The sequence below is a fragment of the Rhipicephalus microplus genome, chromosome 3 (genome assembly GCF_043290135.1).
Source record: "Rhipicephalus microplus isolate Deutch F79 chromosome 3, USDA_Rmic, whole genome shotgun sequence".
Lineage (NCBI taxonomy): Eukaryota > Metazoa > Arthropoda > Arachnida > Ixodida > Ixodidae > Rhipicephalus > Rhipicephalus microplus.
This window is the reverse complement of record NC_134702.1, coordinates 127,151,496-127,172,936: the sequence shown is the minus strand read 5'-3', so window position 1 is coordinate 127,172,936 and position 21,441 is coordinate 127,151,496. Positions and strand designations below refer to the sequence as shown.

The following is a 21,441-nucleotide window of genomic DNA, read 5'->3' as shown; positions in this document are numbered from 1 at the left end:
TCTAGAAAAAGGTATATAACCGCTCTTTGTTGCCTTAATTATCAACGGAGCAGAAACCTGGAGGCATACAGAGAGGTTTCAAATTAAATGAGAATAATGCAGCGAGCATTAGAAAGGATAATCATAGGTTAACTTTAGTAGCCAGGAACAGAGCAGAGTGGGTCATAAAACAAATGGGGGTCAAGGTTGTCATAGCTGAAATCAAGAAAAAAAGTTTACATGGTCCGGGCATGTAGCGCGTAGGCTGATCAATAAGGGTTGCTGTTTGGATTCCAAAAGAAGATATGCGTGTGAAGGAAAAACGGGAAGTTACGTGCGCACAATGCATTCGAAAGTTTGCGGGAATAAAGCGGCAGCAGTGAGCAGAGAACCAAGTTGAACTCAATCCTGCCAAGTTAAAATACTGCCTATCACCTTGATAAAGTTCGTAAATAAAAAAGCACCGATAGAACGCTCACTGATGGTTTGTCCACTCACATCACTTGGGGCATCGTGCATGGGAAGATGTTGCCATATGCAACATTCACTCGTATTGCAGGAGACTGGTAAGCTGACGCCCTTCGAGATTGTGTATGGCCCCATAGTCACCACGCCTTTAACCGCAATGCTGCCTATAAGTGACAATTCAGGGCACAAGCCTCACATTATTGAGTCCACACAGATAGCCGAGGAAGTGCGAGAAATGTAATTAGTCTGATCACGCCATCACCAAAAGCGACAAAGAAAAATAACAGGTGTGCAATTATTGTCACGGTTAAGAAGTGAGGAGTGAGCATAGCCATCTTTAGTGTATGTCTGTTCTATATTCATTCGAACTTAGGTCTCACTAGAACCTTTTGGTGTTTTTTCGTTATACGTCAACGCAGGCAAGCATGCCATATCTGGAGTGACGTGGCAGCCACTAAGGTCTTCGTTTCATTTCACATGCTTTTCCATGCCAAAAACACCTGTAAGATAATACAAAGCGAATTCAGAATCAGAATCAGAATCATTTATTTCAAATCAAACATAGGGTTAGGTACATCGTTAGAATATACAGATGGAGGTCCCGTGATCAAAGATTGAAAAGAGACCTCTTGTGCATGATAACACGTTGAACATTATATACCTAATGGCAATATGGAGACCTTAAATGACATAAGCTTATATGATACAAGCGAAAAAGGACATCAATGAAGAACATTAGGAAAAATCATTGAAAAAGAAAGGGAATGTGGCTAAGTCATCAGGAGTAAGAGTAGGGCGCGAAACATAATCAAAAGGTATAGCGAGAATGCGTTGCACAGGAATAAAATATAGTAGGCACAATATTTATATCGTAAAAATAGGATATAAAGGTGCGGGAAAATATAAATCAGCAAAATATATCGATGGAAAAAACTAGAGCAGTCATAGTGAACATTGTCTTCAGTTAGGATGTGGTTTTGCCTATATATTCGGTGTATTCCTTCAAAGACGTGAAAGTTTACATTTCAGGACCCTCATATGTAGCCGCCCTGTAACAAAGTTGTGCCAGCGTCACCATTCACTAAACATTCTTATTGAAGAGTGGCGGAGAGAGCTTGTATCAGTGAATTCTTATTCGCATGTCTCAGGGTCTAACCATAAATGGCATAAGAACAAGAGGAAACATGCGTAATGTCTGTACGCACACAAAGTGCCTATGAATTCATACATGGAATTTAAAACCAGATAAAAACGTTAAAAACTGTACTGTTTCACTATTTTGCACGTGTAATAAACACGAATTTTATACGCACAAGTATTTTAGGAGTAAAATGTCCACACTCCATGCATTCTAAGAATTACCGCTTTTTGCAGCTGTCCCTAAGTGGCGCGGAAGAAACTTTGAGTGAAGAGCTGGACAGTGAGAACCTGGCCGATTTCGTTGGAACCAAGATGGCGTTTGATGCTTTCGAGTACTTAGTGAGTGAACAAAGAGACCAAAATCTCCCCGGGCTGAATATGTCAGTGCGGCAGCTGTTCTTCATCAGACACTGTGCGAGGTGGTGTTCTGAGGACAACTCAGTAAACCCACCACATGCACCACCCCGTGTGCGTTGCATGGTGCCACTTATGAACATGCGGCCGTTCTCCAGTGCTTTTGGATGCGCGGCCAAAACAGCGATGAATCCAAAGGAGAAGTGCACCTTTTGGTAGTAAAAAAATAGACTTTACTGCATATCTTTCACTGACTGTTGGTCATTTTCCTTCATGGGTGTTTCCTAGTAGTAAAACATGTCCAGCCGATCCTCCGTACCGGGGAATTGGTGTAATGCAAAGCATCCAGCAAGTAGTGACATACTTGTGAGTAAACATGCTCACGACATAAATGTTATATTTTCGTATTACCGTGTAAGCTGCTCGTACAATCGGCTTAGGTAATAGAACTTTATGTGTGCATCAATCTAGCAAAACGGCCGCGAGCTCACCATGAGCGTGGTATGTAAGTAATGTCATGCGACATGCAATTGAACATTTTCATGGTAAGACCTCTCATAAAATTTTGATATACAGTCACTTCGTGCAGAGCCAATCTTAGTGTACATCAAAAAACGAAATGACTGTGAGCCTACTATGAGCATGACACGTAAATAAGGGTGCCCAACAGATGCTTGTCGACGTACGCGTTTTACCACGTATCGTATAAAGTCATGACGCAGTCACGTCATGCAATACCTACTTTGGTGCATATAAATTGGGTGAAATGACTACGAGCTCAATGAGCCTGCCATAACATTCGCGACATACATGCCAATATTTTCATATCAACGCCTGATATATATGATCACCAAACGATGACATCCGACAACCCCAATTTTATTGTATATCTAGTGAGCGCCACGACCGAGAGCTCACCGTCAGCATTGAATTTACACCCTGGTATGCAAGACATAATAGTAAATCTTTTTCATGCCTACTGTCATATACATTATTCATACACTCACATCGCGGAATACGAGGTTTTTTTGGTGTATATCAAGCCAGCGAAACGGCCACGAGCTGACTATGAGCGTAGCACGTAAGTCATAGTGCACATGACATGCATGTCATGATATTCATGTTACCACCTCTTGTGTGTGTTCGTCATACAGTGACGTCACGCATTCGATTTTTGGTGTATAAAAAGCGGTTAACACAACAGTGAGCGCCCTTTGCCTTTGGCATTTAAATAAAAAGGGCAAACGATATGCATGTAACGAAGTTCATGTTAACACCTGCCTCTTATTTTCGCGATAGTGTCACTTCACGTAATAATAATTTTGTTGCGTATTTGTTAAATTAAACAGCTACGAGGGTCACGAGACGATGACATAGAAATTATACTTTAAAGACATGCTTGTCATGAATTGAACCTTAAAAAAAGGCAGTGACACCAAAATTTCAATTCCAGATGTGGCATTCATTCGACTGCTTGGTATGCGGGAGATTTTTCAGCGCTGTGTAAGTTACGTTCGTTATGCAGCAGTTATTACGTTTCAAGCACAAAGAGCGTCCAAGGCTCATCGACACGTTCCCTGCCATGAGACATCGACATTACTTGGACGTGTTTGGATCAATTTCCATCTATGCGCGCTGCCACTCGCGTGACCCAATCGTTTTTAAATTGTCATTCTCAGTGCAGCCGACAGGCATTTCAGTGCTGCTTGCCTTTTAAAAACCGAAATACGGCCTGCATTCCTCACTTATTGGGGAGAAAATCTGATATACGATTGCCTATTTATGCGCAAGAGCATTATTTGATGGGCCACCACTGCAAGTGAGAACGAATTGTGCAACATGTCTTTATTGTGAAAGCTCGTATACAAGAGAATAAATAGGTGGGTAAAGTTCGGAAAAAGGCTAAAGTAGGTTTTAAGTTATTGATATTCGAAGTTCCCATTGTATGCTGTTTTTTCAAAGTTAGCAAGATTATATTTTTTATTCAATAGTTTTAACAATATAAACATTGGCAGTTTTGATTTACCTAATTGTACGGAGTTGTTCATCACGTGAGCGAATGTGGCAGTTTTAAAAAATAAATATCCTCAAACCGCAATACAGAATCTTCACTCCTTTGTCATTAGGCCTTTTTAAATAACGACCTAGAAAAAAGGCATGAAAAAAAAAACGCTGCTTGTGTCGATTCCGAGATTTCCTGTAAAGTTGCATACATTACCCAGACAAACAGTAAGCTGAACGAAAGTTTTAACACGTATGAAATTTAGGTGAATATTCTTGAGGTGCATAGCTTTTATATATTTTGTGTACTTCATCAAAGTCGGAAAAAGCAGCTGAAAAGTTCAGCGTGGCACGGCGTTTCATTGTGAAGATTCTTTGCTGTGCTTCAAATCAAATTTTCCGGCAAAGCCGATTGCGGAAATTTCATAAAGAAAATACACAAAATTATGAAATACATTTATTAGGCCGACAAGCCATGTTATGTTCAATCTTAAGTGGAAACACTCTTCTAGTTTACTGACACTGCACAGAAAAAGAAAAGAAATGTGGGACTGCAAAATACAATTTGCTAGCATGAATGTTTAGACATGTCTTGTTTTTTTACGTTTTCTCTTTCCCCATTTGTACGCAGTGCTTACGTAAGCACGTGTGGCATAAAAACGTGTACACAGATATCGGTGCGCAGCATCGAAATCGCGCATTCTACAAGACAGTCGCATGTTTTTAACGCAGCTAATATACTAGTTGCATTTTCACACGCCATCACTGTAGTGTTGACTAAAAAGTGAAGTTGCTTTAAACAGAAGTGATATATATGCGACATACTATTATTCGCAACCTTGCAGCGCTGTGCGGAGCACTTGTCACCACTGGGCAAAAGCGTGGCACTCGTGTGGCTTTTTAGTTGTCGTCGTAGCACAATGACTCACCATACGCTCCTTGCCCGTAGCGAAGAGCGATACTGACTTCTTAAGCAAAGTTGCATGCTGAGCAGGGAAATCCACGAAGAACTTATGTTTCCGTACGATGCTCATGCGTAGCCACAGCCGTGCGAACACGCGGCTAAAAGCGAGAGCCCATGCTGCCGTTCTTTATTGAATTTATTGTTAATTGTTGAACGCATCATTTCTATCAGTTCACCACAGCGAAATCAAGCACTAGCATGAATCATATACGTACCAGTTTGTGTTTCGGACGCGGGTGAAAGTTGTCGGTTGCGACTGGTTTTCCGGTGTCGCATCATGGGCGCTGATATCGTCTTCAGTTGTCACTCTACAGTGGCGAGCGGCTCGAAAAGGCACAAATGCACACATGTACCCGTTGACAAAATGAATCGGTACGTGCGAGCGACGATCGAAATCTGATAAAAGTGCGTCACCGCGCCATCTGACATAGAGAGTGCGCATGCTCGTCCTTTCAATTTCGCAGCCATAATTGTTTACTCTCTCTCAGCGTACCAGTGATTACACGTACCGTTTCGTGCTAGGCGTCGCTTCCTTCATTCTATAAAGAGCTCAGTTCGACGGGTGTCTGGTGGTGGTGAAGTGTATGCGACTCGCTGCACCCTGATTGAAGAGATATCATATCTTTTCTCAGTGGCAAACTGGTGCCACGCACGTCAATAATACTCTTCTTCGCAGTTGAATTGTAGTTGAATTGTACTATGTGATAGGGAAACACGAACGAGTGCATCGAAAACGAAAGGGCGTTGGGCCTAAACAATGCTTCAGTTTGTTAGCATCACAAGGAGCAGGCAGATCGCCCTGCACATGCAGCAAAATAGGCGAATGAACTAAAAAAAAAGAAGAAAAAAACTATTGCTTTAGTAGGCGAGGTCATGGGTTGACCTTCAAAGGACAAACAAATAGAACACGCGCAAAAGCAGAACACGAGAATTTCGATCGATATTACTTGGCACCGCCTTCTCCACAATTGTCCTCAACCTGCCATGAGAAAAAGAAAGCCTATACGTGTAACAGCAACACATTTTCGCCGCGCAGAACGCGCTTATTTTTCGCCCACTACCAAGGACGCTCACGTAGACATCGACACCGGAATTTCTGTTAGAGGAGCTTTTACCACGAGCGCGTTATGTGAAAACTTCGGCTGCTCCGCGCTGTGTGTGAAGCGAGCCGCGAACACTTCACCGCCACTGTGCCCTCGCTGACCTGAGCACGTCACAGAATGAAGAAAACAACGCCTAGCACGAATCACTGGTACGCTGCAAGAGAGAAAAAGGGTATGGCTGCGTAACTGGAAAAACGCGCAGGCGCACTCTCCATGTCAGATGGCGCGACGATGCAGTTGGTGCAACGACGATGCAACGGGTGTACATACAGTGAACACGTTATCACTTCCGCAGTTTGTCATACTAAGAGCAGCTAGCCGATTTCAACAGATAAGCCTCGCATCACTTGCCGCGGTGACCGCAGTCAGCTGTCCTCACTGCCGCGAGTGTGATGCCATGAAGCTTCGGGCAATCAATGGTGGCGGCGAGACTCGCGAAGCCGGCAGCGGCGCCTGTTTCTTGTTTTCTGCAATAGAAACTTATTGGCGTTCGTTTACTGCAAATTTCTCACTTAACTTTCGAGTGCATTGAACGAAACCACTTACCTCGACACTACAAACTCGTTTCTTTTAAAATACTTCAGCGTCCTTTTAACCAACTAAACGCATGCCACCTTAAAAAGCCTACTTTCATAAATACTCGCTAGAAAAAAAATTGGCAGATTCCACGTACAGTAGGAATCGCTAATATGCAAAGCACGATTGAGGAAGCTTGATGTGTAAATTTAAAATCAGTGCAACAATACGAGGGGGAAATAAATAATGCCGTACGTGACTTTCATGTCATGATTATCTCGTTTGGACGTGTCATTTACGTTCGTTATCTATATACGTCAGATGATATCGAATTTGGTATATGTGCAGCCCGCGAAACGGCCGCAAGCACGCTATGAGCGTAGCATGTAGTATTATTTTACACGACACGAATATCACGATTATTATGTTTGGACGTGTCACATACCTTCGTCGACCATTCACGTTCCGTAATACGAAACTTGGTATATGTGAAGCTAGCAAAATGGCGGCGAGCGCACGTAACGTTGACGTGCGCCCACGCTGGGCGCAGCGACACTACGCTAGCAAAGCGCGAGCACTCTATATTCTGATACTAGCCGCGACCATCGTCTGTCAGCGAGGCCCGACGGCAACCAGCTCGAAATGCGACATGCTTCATTTCGCGCTGACGTCGTCACCTAGACAGTACAGCGTCTGCTTATCTTCGCGCCGAAAACATGGCGGGCGCGCTTAAATGCGAATGCGTCATAGCAACGCACCGCGGCGTGCGCTGGCGAGTATATTTCATACAGATCCGTGCCTGGCGTGGCATCGCCAGCGTGACGCGACGAAACGAACGCGCGCCGGGTCCCGTCAAAATGTTTTGGCACCTTGAGCTTGGCACGTAGTCATGTTCTTACATGACACACATCTCACGATTGCCATGTTTGCACCAGTCACCTACCTTCACCATCTATTCACGGGACGTAATACCACATTTGTCACATGGGAAGCTAGCGAAATGGCCGTGAGCGCATCATTTGTGCGGCATGTAGTCTTGTTGTTACATGACACGCATGTCATGATTATCATGTTTGGACGTGCCATTAACATACGTCATCCGTTCGCGTGAAGTAATACCGAATTAGGTACATGTGAAGCTAGCAAAATGGCCGCGAGCGCATCATGAGCGTGGCAGATGGTCATGTTGTTATATGACAGGCGTTTCATGATTATCATGTTTTCACCAGTCACATACCTTCGTCATCCATTCGCGTCACTTAATACTAAATTTGGTGTATGTGAAGCTAGCGAAACGACCACGAGCGCATCATGAGTGTGGCCTGTAGTCATGTTTTATATGACACGCGTCTCATGATTATCATGTTTAAACCAGTCATATGCCTTCGTCATTCATTCACGTCCCATAATACCAAATTTGGTGTATGTGAAGCTAGCGAAACGGCCGCGAGCGCATCATGAGTGTGGCATGTAGTCATGTTGTTACATGACACGCATCTCATGAGTATCATCTTTGCACCAGTCACATACCTTCGTCATCCATTCACGTTACGTAACACCAAATTTGGTATATGTGAGGCTAGCGAAACGACTGCGAGCGTACCTTGAGCGTGACGCGTAGTCTTCAATCATGACTTACATGACATGCATGTCATGATTTTAACGTTAGGGTCTGTCATTTGTGTTTGCCATGCAGTCATGTCATACCATGCCAATTTTTCAACATGTCATGTGAACGAAACCACTGCAAGTGCAGCAAGACCTTGAAATATAAATTATGACAACAATGACATATATGTCAAGATAATCATGTTATGACTAGTCAATTCTACTCGTCATATAGTCCTGTTATGCCATAGAAAATTTGGTATTGATACCAATTACAAAACGGCCAGGCGAGCTAAAAGTCGTAGGCGGCTAGATACATAGGTAGATAGATAAATACGCTCTAAGTCGCCGAAGCTCGCTAAGAAATGCTTCGCATATTACTCGCCAAGTAATTTTAAAATGCCATGAAATGTAAGACATGCATCTCAAATAATGACGTCAGGCAAAGTAAAATGTCTGGTCAGCTTGAAAGATTATATTTTTATTATTTTAATAGTGCTTATTTCTTTTCCTTTTTCACTGCTTATGTTTTTGCTCTATTTTGTAATATTTTCTGTCTTTTACATCATTCATTGTAAGGAAGAGAGAGAGAAAGGAAAGGCCGGGAGGTTAACCAGGTATTGGCAACTGGTTTGCTACCCAGCGCTGGGGGCGGGGAAATAGGGGCAAGAAAGAGGGGGTAGATAGAGAGAAAAAAAAAACACGCGCACTCATGTGAAAACGAAAACACACACAGGAAGGGCGTCCTAGCTACAACCATTCAGTAAGGCCGGTCAATCGCGAAAAGTGTAGTAGCGCTTTCAGGGCCTTCTTCAGTGAAGTTGCATCTTATCGATATTGTAGAATTCCTTGCTCCGACAGAGGTTGATTATCGCATTTGCTTAGTTCCTTGCTGAGGCATAGTCGTTTACTACACTCTAGGCAGTCACAAAGAATATGTTGGATTGTTTCTTCTTTGCCACAGTGGCCACAGGCTGCAGTGTCGGCCATCCCAATGCGGAAAGCATAGGCGTTGGTAAACGCAACGCCCAACCACAGCCTATATAACAGGGTCTGCTCTGCTCGGCAAAGCCTCGACGGGTCTTGAAGACTTAGCGTAGGGTCAAGCGAGTATAGTCGGGTATGCTTGACGTGTGGCTGATTCCATTGTGATGTGTTTTGCTAACGAGCAAGCCTGCGGAGCTTTTGTGCAGCATCTGTCCTAGAAAGTGGTATTAGTTGTTTATGATCTTCTGTGTGGGCTGAGCGGGCAGCTTGATCGGCCCGTTCATTGCCGATGATTCTGCAGTGACTGGGTAACCACTCAAATGTAATTTGGTGCCCTTTCTTAGTCAGGTGGTGTATAACCTCTGCTATCTCTAGTACCAGCTGCTCGTGTGGTCCACGGCGTAAGGCTGATAGTAGAGACTGCAGTGCCGTCTTTGAGTCGCAGAAAATAGTCCACTTGCGTGTAGGTTGATCAACGACAAATTGCAACGCGGCACGAAGTGCTGCCAATTCTGCTGCCGTTGATGCTGTTGCGTGAGATGTCTTGAATTTAATTGTCGTGGCCAGCCTTGGTACCACTACTGCTCCTGTAGAATTGTCCGGCTGGACCGATCCGTCAGTGTATATACATGTGGAGTCTTGGTATTTCTCATACAAGAGAAGTAGTGTGAGCTGTTTAAGAGCCGGTAACGACAAATTGGTCTTTTTCTGGACGCCAGGTATGTTCATAATAATGATGGGTTGAGCGAGGCAGCATGGCGGAGTCACAGGTCTAGCGGCTGGAGAGAACGAAGTTGGGGTCTACTCACCATGTGCGGTCACTGTTTTGCAGTAAAATGTGCATGGTCGGTCCACTGTTAGAGAGGCTAGGTGATGTAGAGGAGTTTGAGCAAGGTGTCGTATATGTGTCCTGAGCACTTCAATATTAATGTGGGTCTTGATGAGGTGGTCCTTTGTGATGGCGATAGTTGCCGCTGTTGATGCACTTTGGGGCATCCCTAAACAAATCCGGAGTGATTGAGCCTGGACACTTTGAAGCATTCGTATGCTTGTTTTACTCGCGTTGGTTAACACATCTAGGCTGTACCGAAGGAATCCAAGGAAAAGAATCCTCTATAGTCGTAACACAGCAGCTGTGGACATTCCCCAGTTCTTTCCAGCGAAGAACTTGAACAAATCACAGATGCCTGTCAATCGCCTTTTCATGTATGATACATGTGGTCTCCATGAGAGGTCTCTGTCAATTATAACACCTACGAACTTGTATGATAGGAGGTGACGTATCCTTTCGCTGTTCATCAGAACGCTGTAGTTCTGAATGGGTTGCGCGTAAATGCCACAAGTGCGCATTTCTCAGAGGAAATTTCCAGACCTCGTTCACGGAAGTAAATAGCAACTTGAGTGGCAGCTCACTGAATTGGCGCTCGCAGCTGTAGACGTGTTACTGCCGACGTCCAAACGCAGATGTCGTCCGCGTACACTGACAATCTGACAGTACTTGGCAGATGCTGATTGAGAGCTATTAGCGTCAGGTTGAATAGTACAGGGCTAAGTATGCCGCCCTGGGGAACACCACGGTGGCTGTAATGTAGCGAAGTGTCACCATTCTCTGTTCTCACGAAAAAGGATTGCTCAGAGAGATAGCTGCGTAGCCACTGAAACATCCGACCGCCCGCTCCTACCTCCTTAAAAGCGGTGAGGACAGCTTCATATGTGACGTTATCGTAAACCCCTTTAACATCAAGAAATAAAGAAGCGCTGAGACGCTTACGGCCTTTTTCGTGTTTCACGTAGCTGACCAGGTCTATGACGCTATAAATTGATGACCGGCCACGGCGAAAACCCGTAATAGCGTCCGGGTAGATGTTGCGATGCTCCAGGAACCATTCTAGCCGTCCTAGTACCATCCTCTCCATCACTTTGCCCAAGCAACTAGGCAGTGCAATCGGGCGGTACGATGTGAGCACCAATGGCGACTTACCAGGCTTCAGTAATGGAAACAAACGGCTGGTCTTCTAGTTAACTGGAAGGGTTATTGTCCATAGGCTACTATATTTTTTTTCTAAATCATTCCTATAGAGTGGATATATGCCATAGTGTCCACAAGAACCGTGATCATTGTTCTTTTTTTTCGTGTATTAGGTGAAATTTCGCGCTGCATTTCATTTTTTTGTGAATGTTCTTTAGTTCGCATTTGCAGGAATATGACAAAACTGATAGTTTTAATACAAAAGTCCAATAGACAGGTTTAGTTCGGGCACTGTTTATCAATGATAAGAAATACTCTTGCACAACAATGCCAATGCATATAAATTTGTGAAAGTGAAATATAAAAACAAAAATCTCCAACGATCATGCTGGACAAATTTCTCAACACTTCTTATTACAACGAATGTAGAACAGCTGGCGGGAGAAATTGCAGGTTAGTTCTTCTTCGTCTGGGGAATACGCCTGAACACCGCTGCTTGAAACGTTCAAGAAATTAAAATATTTATATGGTATAGCAATGACGAACACATCCTCACACAATTATACATTGAAAGTGAGAATATCGACGAGTTGAATAAGATCTAGTTAAACAAGAAATACTCAAGTATTGATTATTTGATTGATATGTGGAGTTTAACGTTCCAAAACCAACACACGATCTTGAGGGACGCCATAGTGGAGGGCTCCGGAAATTTCGACACACTGGGGTTCTGCAACGTTCACTCAAATCTGTTCACACGGGGCTAAAGCATTTTCGACTACATCGAAAATGCAGCCGCTGCAGCCGGGATTGGTTCCCGCAATCTGCGGGTCTGCAGCCGAGTACCTTAACCACTAGACCACTGTGGCGGGGCAAATACACTTGTATACAGCTGCAAAATATTATAACTGCAAAAGAGCTTGGAAAATTTGGAAAACTTGGAAAAGAGCTTGGAAAAAAGCTTGGAAAGAGCTTGGAAATTTAACACCTGTTAGTTTTTTTCGTGATATAATGACGTCACGAAACACCAATTTTTCACGTATTACGCTTCTGCGACGCCCACGAGACCATGAACTACCATTCATACATGAAATGACATACTTGCCACAATTTTCACCTTGAGGCTGGTCAGTTGTGTATGTCTTCCCTTTTGTTCGGACATACAGATTATCATAATATTAAGGTAATGAATAGCTGCAGGAGTGCCAACACTCTGGCGAGCAAAGTATACCATTTATGGCATACTTGTGACTTTTCTAATGCTAGCTGTAATTTGTTTGCCATACAATCGTGTTATGCCATTTCAGTTACCGTATACGTCCTATAAACCAAAGAACCATGATAGCACAAAGTCGAGACTCGAAGTCTGGTGAAAAAATCACGCCTTTTATTCATGTTTCACGGCAAATGTCTACGAAAGACGATGTCTTGTGTCTGGGGAGAGTGAACCAAACGTTTATTTGGTGTTTTGCGCGAAAAAACTGGTGAATTGTGTCCTGGGGGCACTGCGTTAGAGTGTCTCGATTCGTGAAGCGGAGGCGAACGAGTGCATCGACGCCCGTGGGACACGAGTGCTATGTGGCTGTTATCTTCAAAAACAAGGGGTGGCGTGCGCGCCTGTCTCAGAGGCGATAATGTGTATAGAGCACAGCGAGGGGTAGGTGGCACCACCATGTAGTCTTTGAAAACCGTTGTGAAAAATTGCCTTTTTGACCATAGCGTTGCATTATCAGCGCAGCGTGATAAACGCTACAACCCCTTAATATTACTCATGTGTGCCTTAACTAGTGAAAGAGACACACCACAGAATACAAACGCGTTCTTATTGGCCTCAGATATGCACAATAATTGCTTTATGATTCACAATCGCACAAGTATGAATGCGGAAACTTAAAAATATCGGTGTGCGCTGCGGATGGGGTCAATTTTGACCTTTTCGGATATCGTTTTATGGACAAACAGACAAAAATACAGACAGACCGGTCAAACATTTAATTGCGAAGCATTTCCTAGTGAACTTCGGTGACTTCGAGCGTATCTATCTATTGATCTAGTCGCTGACGTTTGTGTGCTTTTGTGGTCACTCCTTTCACTTGGCATGAACAAAAATTAGCATGGGAGGGTAAGATAGTTTTACGAATGCAATGCGCTAGTCAAAACATGAGTAATCTGAAAATTGTGTCGCGTACGTCGTTACACTTCCCACCAGACAGTGGCACATACCCACGGGTGGGTATGTGCCATAGGTGATTAAAACTTAGTATCTAGTCAGCAACGACGAGAACACACATGGACAATTTTAACGGGCGAGCGTTAAGAAATACCCTACGTCGGTAGCGTTGACCTGAAAAATGCAAAGAATTGATGTCAGCTTCCCAGCTGGAATCGTACTCAAGCAGTCTGCGTGGCAATGAAGCGTTTTACCACAGAGTTACGCCAGGTTTCAGAACTTTTTTAGGGGCGAAGCTCCTTAAAGCGGCACCCATTCGTCCCTCGTCGTAGTCGTAGTGCGTAAACAGTCCTACGTTTTGACTTGCAAGGTGGTGCCAGTTGGAGATTTCTCCTGTGCGTTGTTGAACAATATAAAATTCGCAGCATGCGCGTTCAGTAAAAGCTGAATTCTGCTGTCTCTCTTTCCCCATTAGCAGCCATTGGCATGTACATCGAACATTATCGGACAAAGAAAGGGTCGCTACGTTATACTGGCTGGGTGAAACCTCCTTGGTTTTAGAAATGTTTAGCGAGCGTGGAGCTGCAGTGCTACGAATACAGTAAACTAGAATATACAGTAAACTAGTGTATAGTATAGTGGTTAAAAGTGGGAAGTAGACACGAAGCAAGAGCCGAATTCTCTTGTCTCTCATTCCCCACTAGCAGCCATTGGCATAAACATTGAGCCCTATCTGACAAGAAAGGGTTGCTATGTTATACTCGCTGGGCGTAACCTCCTTGGTTTTAGAAAGGTTTAGCGAGCGTTGGGCCACAGTGCCATAAATACAGTGACCTAAAAGATACCATGAACTCGAGGTGGTTTAAGGGGAAGTATAGACACAAAGCGCAAGCCTTAAGAAAGTGTGCGTGTGCCACCTCTCATTTAGTCCTTGGAATTTCCGCTGGATGGTGGCGGTTTTATACGCGGAATGAAAAGATGCAAGGTGATGGTACTTGGAGTGTTGACTTGATGGATGAACGGACACACAGACAAATGCATGGACGGACGCACGGATGGCTGCACGGACGGATGAACGCATGGACGGACGCAGGGGTGTATGTATGAACAAACGCACGGACGGATGCATGGACGTACGAACATATGCACGCACAGCCAGGTGGATGGAAGCACGGACAGTTACACAGACGGACGCATGGACAGATGGAAGCAAGAACGAAAGGACGGACAGATGTTTCGCCCCACTCTCTATCATTCACCCCGTGGATATGCTGCCATTTTATAAATAGACGCTTATTCTCGTGAAACGTCAACATTGGTTGCAGTGCTGCCTACTCAATTTTTAAACATTACATTTGTACTCTCTTGATAGAGCCGTCATGTCGGGTTAACGTCAATTGTGATTAGTTGCCATGCGCTGAAGTTAACTTATGTAGCATTGTCCAGGGCCAGCATCTTCGCGAGCATCAGCGCTTCATATCAGCTTCTTATGTTGCTAATACGCATGTTCCAGTTGGCATCATTGCGTAAGCGCATACAACTGGTTATATAAGCATCTGCAACTCTTCTACATAGTTCTGTGCGTGCAACATATGTAAATATAATAAGCATGAGCTCATGACGTGTCGCTCAATCAAATAATTGAAACGCGGTAATCTCCTCTCTGCATACGTCGATTCTCAGGTACGTGGAGTCTGCGGAATATTTTACGTCGAAGTACCCCAAGAAAGATTATCGTCTTTAAAACTTGGTCCATTGCCATGGTCATTCTAAGTAGGTCGTGAAAGTCGGAACGGAATGTGGTCTGAAACCCATTGACATAGACATCAACAACCGCGTGATGATTGAAGCGTGAATAGGTAAGGGGGGGGGGGGGGAGAAAAAGCGAAAACTGCAAAATTATTTAGAAGTTTATTTTCAATAGTGGTATTTTTTTTTTTGTTACAAAAATTAGTAGATTACTTCAATAAAGGTTCGGTCTTTGGTAGGTGGTTGAGCGTCATTTATTTTTTCGTTTGGCTTCTGGAACAGCAGCCACATGCAGGCAGTCTGGTGATATGGGCCAACGGATTTGGGAGCGTATTTAAACTATATGCCATCAGAAATTGTGTTTGGTTTGTCGTGTTGTTTTATTCGGCAAAAAATGAGGTCAGCGAGGCATCGCTCACCTTTCCGTGGTGGTTTTGTGTGTACCTTCACAAGTTCATTCTTTATGTGCACTTTAGAGCTCAACTAGCTCACAGAATGTACAGATAGCCGCTCCTCTGACAGCCGACTGCTTTCCCTGGCGCACGGCTGGCGTGCCCTCACCTTTGGTGACTAAACGCGACAGGCAAAGCAACAAGACACTGCACTCTGCGGCTGTCAAAGCTTTGTTTTCAAAGCTGTTGTATCGCTGCAGTGGTTTTCACCGATTGGGAAACGTGAGTTTTCAAACTAATATACTATTGTGCCCGTGAATAGCTGTCTCACCATTGCTTCTGCGAGGTGTCTTATATTGCAAGTGCGTCATTTGGATAATAAAGCAACTTTGCTTCCTCAATCTTTGTTCTTTTTTTTCTTTTCTCTCTCGCATGCAATTAACAAGACACCATTAGGGCGCAATAAATTCGCGTAATAATAAAGGCACGTAGCAGGTCATCAGTTGGCAAAATTCCGATTTCGCTTCATGTAGGACAATTGCGCGATATCGCAAGCACTTCCAGTTGTGAAGTCATACTTTAATAATACTTTTTGCTGTTGGTTATCCACTCCTCATGTGCATAACGACGGTGGCAGCTAGCCACAGACATTTGGATCCATGGGCTTCTATGGAAGTTACGCTACCAGTTTACATATACTTTGCCACTTCTCCGAAGGCAACCCTTATGATATGCGAAGCCACAGCGTTGCGCACACCTTTCGCCCGGCTGAAGCGGGCGTCGACGGGGGTTCCGGACCGACTGTTTGAAGCGAAACTTGGTGTAGCGTTTACTCGAGTAAACGACGTCGCCATTCGTGAACGCGCTAGGCTTTGCTAACCTTCGCAGCGCTGGCTACTGTGTGTTTACGCGTGTTCACATCAGTGGAAGTTTGAGTGGGCGATGCAGCGTCATCTTACGGCGTCCTCTCCGTCACAGATAAACTAACCGAGTGTTACATTTTGATGTGCGCTCGAGTGTTGCCAGATGTAGAGATGATGAAGCGAAGGAGAGGTGACACGTACAGACATGCTTCAACGCGTACGATAGGTGCGTGTCAGGTTTGTAGTGCCCTCGTTTGCGGGCACTACACCATTATGGTCCTTCAGTAGGCACTCGACCGCACCGCCTATTTGGGGGCCGCCTAGTGGTTGCCGAACGGGAGTTTGACCACGTGCTGCAGCTCGACATTGCACGCCCGTCGTCAAGCGCATGGGCTTCTCCACTGCATTCGGTGCCAAAGCATGACCCCGGTGACTGGCGTCCTTGTGGAGACCATCGACTGCTGAACTCCATGACTGCCCATGACGGCTATCTTCTACCTCACATCCAAGATTTGACATCAAGTCGGGACGGCTGCACCATTTTCACCAAAGTAGACCTTGCAAAAGCATGCCAACAGATTCCCGTCGAGCCCCCTGACATACATAAGACCACCATCACTGCGCATTGTGGTTTGTTTGAAGGCGTGCCGATGCCGTTTGGACTGCGCAATTCCGCTCAGACCTTCCAGCAGTTCATTTCTAAGGTCACACGAGGCCTTCCTGCTGTGTTTGCGTACCTTGATGTTCTCATCGCCAGCCGGACGTCTGAAGAACATGAGCAGCATCTGCGTGCTCCGTTTCAACGCATACAGCAGTTGACCTCGTTGTGAATGCCTCCAAGTGTGTTTTCGGCACGTCCGCACTCGAGTTTTTATGCAAAGGTGTATATAACTCTTTTTCAGACCTCGGGATCATTTGCTGGCTCTCTAATGAAGACCTACTGTCTATGGAGATGTTTCCATTCATCCTTCACTACAAATTGTCACCGCGAGCGTAAATAAATAGCGTACACAAACTAAACTATCACCACAGAAGGAAATAAGTCTGCCTCTCAAGATTTCTTTTGTCAATGCCCTCTGGTATACAACTACCTGTATGTTTTATTATACATAAAGGCAATTTTGGTCATGTTTCATGTGAAAATGCATACACACTTTTAAGCTGTGTCGGGTATATAGATTTAGTATATACAAGATAAAATTTATTGGGTTTATGCACAATTGTGATTATCTTAGTATGAGTGTTGGTAGTTTTGCAGTAGAGAAGTACTGATAGAGTGGAGCCCGTCGTTATCGCTTTTTGCCTATTCTGTAGATATTGCATCATTGTTCTCTTACCACTACTGCCTACAGACCTTCTTAAGCTAGCAGCAATATGCACACAAACAAACAAACAAACAAAAAACAAACCCACTGGATCACATAATTTTCTACACACCTTGGTGCTTTTCTGGGATAGTTGCGTACTGCAGGCAACGCTTTTATTTAGACAATCCCATTTGTTTGGTTCACAATACGTTGTGGCGGTTTTGAAAAATGGGGGCCCTCCGCTCGCTGAGCACTTCCAGCGACCGCCTCTCCACCTAGGTGAAACAAAGCCCGTCGTATTATTTCCTAACGTTGTGTCAAGATGGAACGTTCATAAATGTGGAAAAAACTAAATATTCTTTTATATGCGAATAATAAATATTGACTGAAACTCGCTCAAAATGACGCATTGCTTAACTTTCTTTTTCGGTATGTAATTTTGAGTACATTGAAAATATCTTCGTGAATTTAAGACATTTGTAGGTAGTGACCCATTACTGATGCATGACGGATGTCGATGTAATGTGAGTTTCACGATATGAGTTGGAAGTGAATTCGATTTTCTTACTGCACGGGAAAAAAAATCTGATTTCAAACACTGCTGTTTGACAGTTATAGACTCGTAGTTTTGGCTTTTTGAGTAATGAAACCTTGTTATGAAGGTTCAATTAAGGGCTCTTTTTTTACAGAGAAAGCTGTTATCAAATAACTTTTTGGACCAGCACAGTTGCATGTTTTCCGCAGCCGCCTCCAGCGGTGTTCGTAACCACATCGCGCGAAATTCACCAATGGTACAGTGCGGCTCGAACCCGGGTCCGCTGGGTGCCAGCCCAGTATTCTACCACTTAGCTGCAGCGATGCTTGCGAGTTATTGGCAAACGTGCCTTAGGCAGGCTTGATGTCCCGAAAGCGATCGCGTAATTACGACTTATAAAGCGTTTTAAAACAGCGAAAGAACAAGCAGTCGTCGCACAATGCGAATAGCGTCATGAGTGGGTCGTCCAGTACTCTAACCCATTACAAAAGCGTGTTTTTTTTTTGTTGGGCTAATAACTGTGGCGCATACCCACTTGAGGCATAACTTCTCATCGTCGTCAACCACTGCATCAACAATTGGTACAAAATTCCTCGCAGTAGTTCAGCGGATACCTCGCTTCTCAGAAAAACTACGAAAAATACCATAGCGAATGCCAGTCTACTACCCTATCTTTTATTATTAATGCCGTAGTGGGCATTAAGCAAGTATTCTTGCAGCAGTTACCCAATCAGTGTTTAAAAATGGTTTTGAAAAGCCGCTCTTATAGCTTTTGCTGTGACTGTGCTGACTGTGTTGCTGTGACTGTGTGAGGCCTGCGCGCCTTCCGCGTAGGCCTCGATTTTTTTTCAATTACGTTAGGTTCTGTTGAATATCGTATAGCTACTGTAGTCTACTTTTATACCATGCAGGAAAAATTAGTTCAAGGTTTTGGTCTTTTTTCGTGCAATGCAGGATTACCAGGGCTTTATGTCTGTAGTCTCTTTTTTTTTTTGTCTGACGCAGGAATACCGGGGGTTCAAGTTCAGCCCCATACACAAGTGTGCTTGCCAGTGTTTACCTGCTGTACACACTAAAAAGAAGACGTACTGCTTGTCACTGAACATATTCTAAGTGGGCAATGCTTCTTTTCTTAGGTTGTCGCACACTACTGATGTGTATTCGATTATTGCTAGGATAAACGTAATACAAAGTAATACCTTATTATCTTGAAGACCTTGGAGGAAAGTGGATCATAATATTTTTTTGTGTTCAAAACCTTGCTCGTTACATGGAAGATACCATGGGAGATGAAGCCTAGGTGTTTACAACAGCTTGCCTACTTCAAACAAGATTTTTTTAGATTTAGGCAGTCGCCGAAATTTGGTGGTGAATGCTTTCTGGTGATCTCCATGAGACTCGTTTGTGGGTGATTACTTTTTATTTGCGAGGATTTACAGTATATTTTAACGTATTCAAGGTTTTTAAAGTTAAACTTGGTTCTGAGTGTAAACAGGAGTGATATATAAATTCTCCAGTCGCCTGCCAATTTTTAAATTCTTACAGGCACTTTATCGTTTTTATATATTACGTATTAAAAAAATATAGTGACAAACGCCGATACTTGTTGAGCACCTAATCAAACAACTGCGGGACTTTGAGCAAACGTTTTTAGTTGATACACCTGGCTGTCCGTTGTTAAAGGAGGCATCTACTTCTAACACTAGTGGAATGTTTCCAAGTATGCCTAAACCCTTTACACCAGCTCTTAACACTAAATAAATTCAAATGCTGTTTGGAAGTCTACCGAAAATTTGCGTCAAGTACAGAGACTGCCAATCTATGATAGTCTAAAAATGATGAGTGGTGTCAAACATAGCTGTTCTTATTGATTTCCCTTCAATGAAGCCATGTGACCTATTGTCAATAAGGCTGTTTTTTTAGGAATGACAATGTGTGCGTGAAAGTTATGTCTTAAAGTACTTTTAATAACAGAGGAGCAAGGAGACTGGCCTGTAATAGATTACTCAGGGCAAGTCGCCACCTTAAGGCATCGGAATACCTACACTATACTCCCATTCTTTTGGCAATTGAGCTGCTGATAGAGCTTTTGATTATGAAAAAGAAGTACCATCCAGCGGACGTCACTAAGAAGCTATTCATTTTACCATCAATTCAAAAACAATTTTGTTGCAGTTTCAACAGTGGTGCAATAACCCACTCTTTGATACAAAATTGTAACTTACAGATGGAGTGTCTTGCCCAGCATTGAAATACTATCGCGATCTTCATCCCGTACAAATACATAGCAAAAATTTTGTGAAAAGTGAATGCTAGTTATGTATTATTAACACGTAGTCAGCACTCGCCGAAAAATTGAAGGGCCTTTCCGCCTTCACAATAAACGCCTCCAAAATTTAGGCGGAGCTGCGTTATGAATGTTTTTCAATGTCACGTTGCCGTAGTAATCTTTAGCGTCTGCCTTACTGTCCCTAAGTGTGAGACGTATGTGACACATATTAGATGAGTTTGTGAAAGTGGGGTGTTTCCACCGTGTTTTTCTTGAAACTTGCGCTTTGCGTGCAATACCAATAACTCGCGAAATAAGGCACGGTATTGAATATTTCAGATATTAGGGCAAAGCTCCTCCTATTGTAGCCTTGTGACGCGTGACGCGTCGTGCGTAACCGAAATAACAAAAAACGAGAAAGAAAAGAAGGCAGTATATTCTAAAGAGTAGATTAGACGGCGCAGTCTCATTTAAATACATGCTAACTGCAGTTGAGTGAGGATATTATAGATGGCACTCTACCGCTACTCTCTGACTGGCTGCTGTGCCAGGCACAGCTACGCGGGCTGCACCTGGGCACGCGAAAAAAGAGAGCCTCTCTTAGTCTCCTGGATAGTCATTGTACGTGGCGTATCGTTGGCGGGGCATCGACGAAGCCCACCAGCGGGTGCGTTGAAGACGCTTGCTCACAGCTTCCCTTGTTTGCATTTCGGCTTCCTTGACCCACGTGCCATCTGCATTCTCGAACGAGATTGGACGCCTGGACACATGGACGAATGGACAGGCGGATGCTTCGCTCCATTTATTATCACTTACTCCGTGGGTAGGCATTAATTTTTTCTCTTGACATGTACATATAGTTTCATGCTCTTTGAAATGAGAATATTGTTAGAAGCAGCTTCATTTCTATGATACTATACTCTCTTGACTGAAAGAAATAAGCTGCTTGAAGAATAGCCTGCAAAATATCGCGACACCAGAAAGATGGTAGACCCGCAGTACTAGAGCTAGCAACTAAAAATAAACCTAAGGGCACATTCAACCTAGAAACCTCACAACACATGCAT

The 21,441-nt window shown here is 43.8% G+C and overlaps 1 protein-coding gene across 2 annotated transcripts in view; it reads right to left on the bottom strand.

The window, feature by feature from the left end:
- Positions 1–208: 208 nt before the first annotated feature.
- The window catches only part of LOC142803915 (neprilysin-2-like), a 62,025-nt gene continuing 40,792 nt past the window's right edge, over positions 209–21,441 (bottom strand). Inside the window, exon 6 of one of the 2 annotated variants that reach the window (XM_075890208.1) lies at positions 209–947. In XM_075890208.1, the coding sequence (XP_075746323.1) occupies positions 921–947 (27 nt within the window). In that variant the 3' untranslated portion in view covers positions 209–920. Of the gene's footprint in view, positions 948–17,282; positions 17,846–21,441 lie in introns of those variants that run through there. The other variant, XM_075890207.1, reaches the window with a different exon arrangement.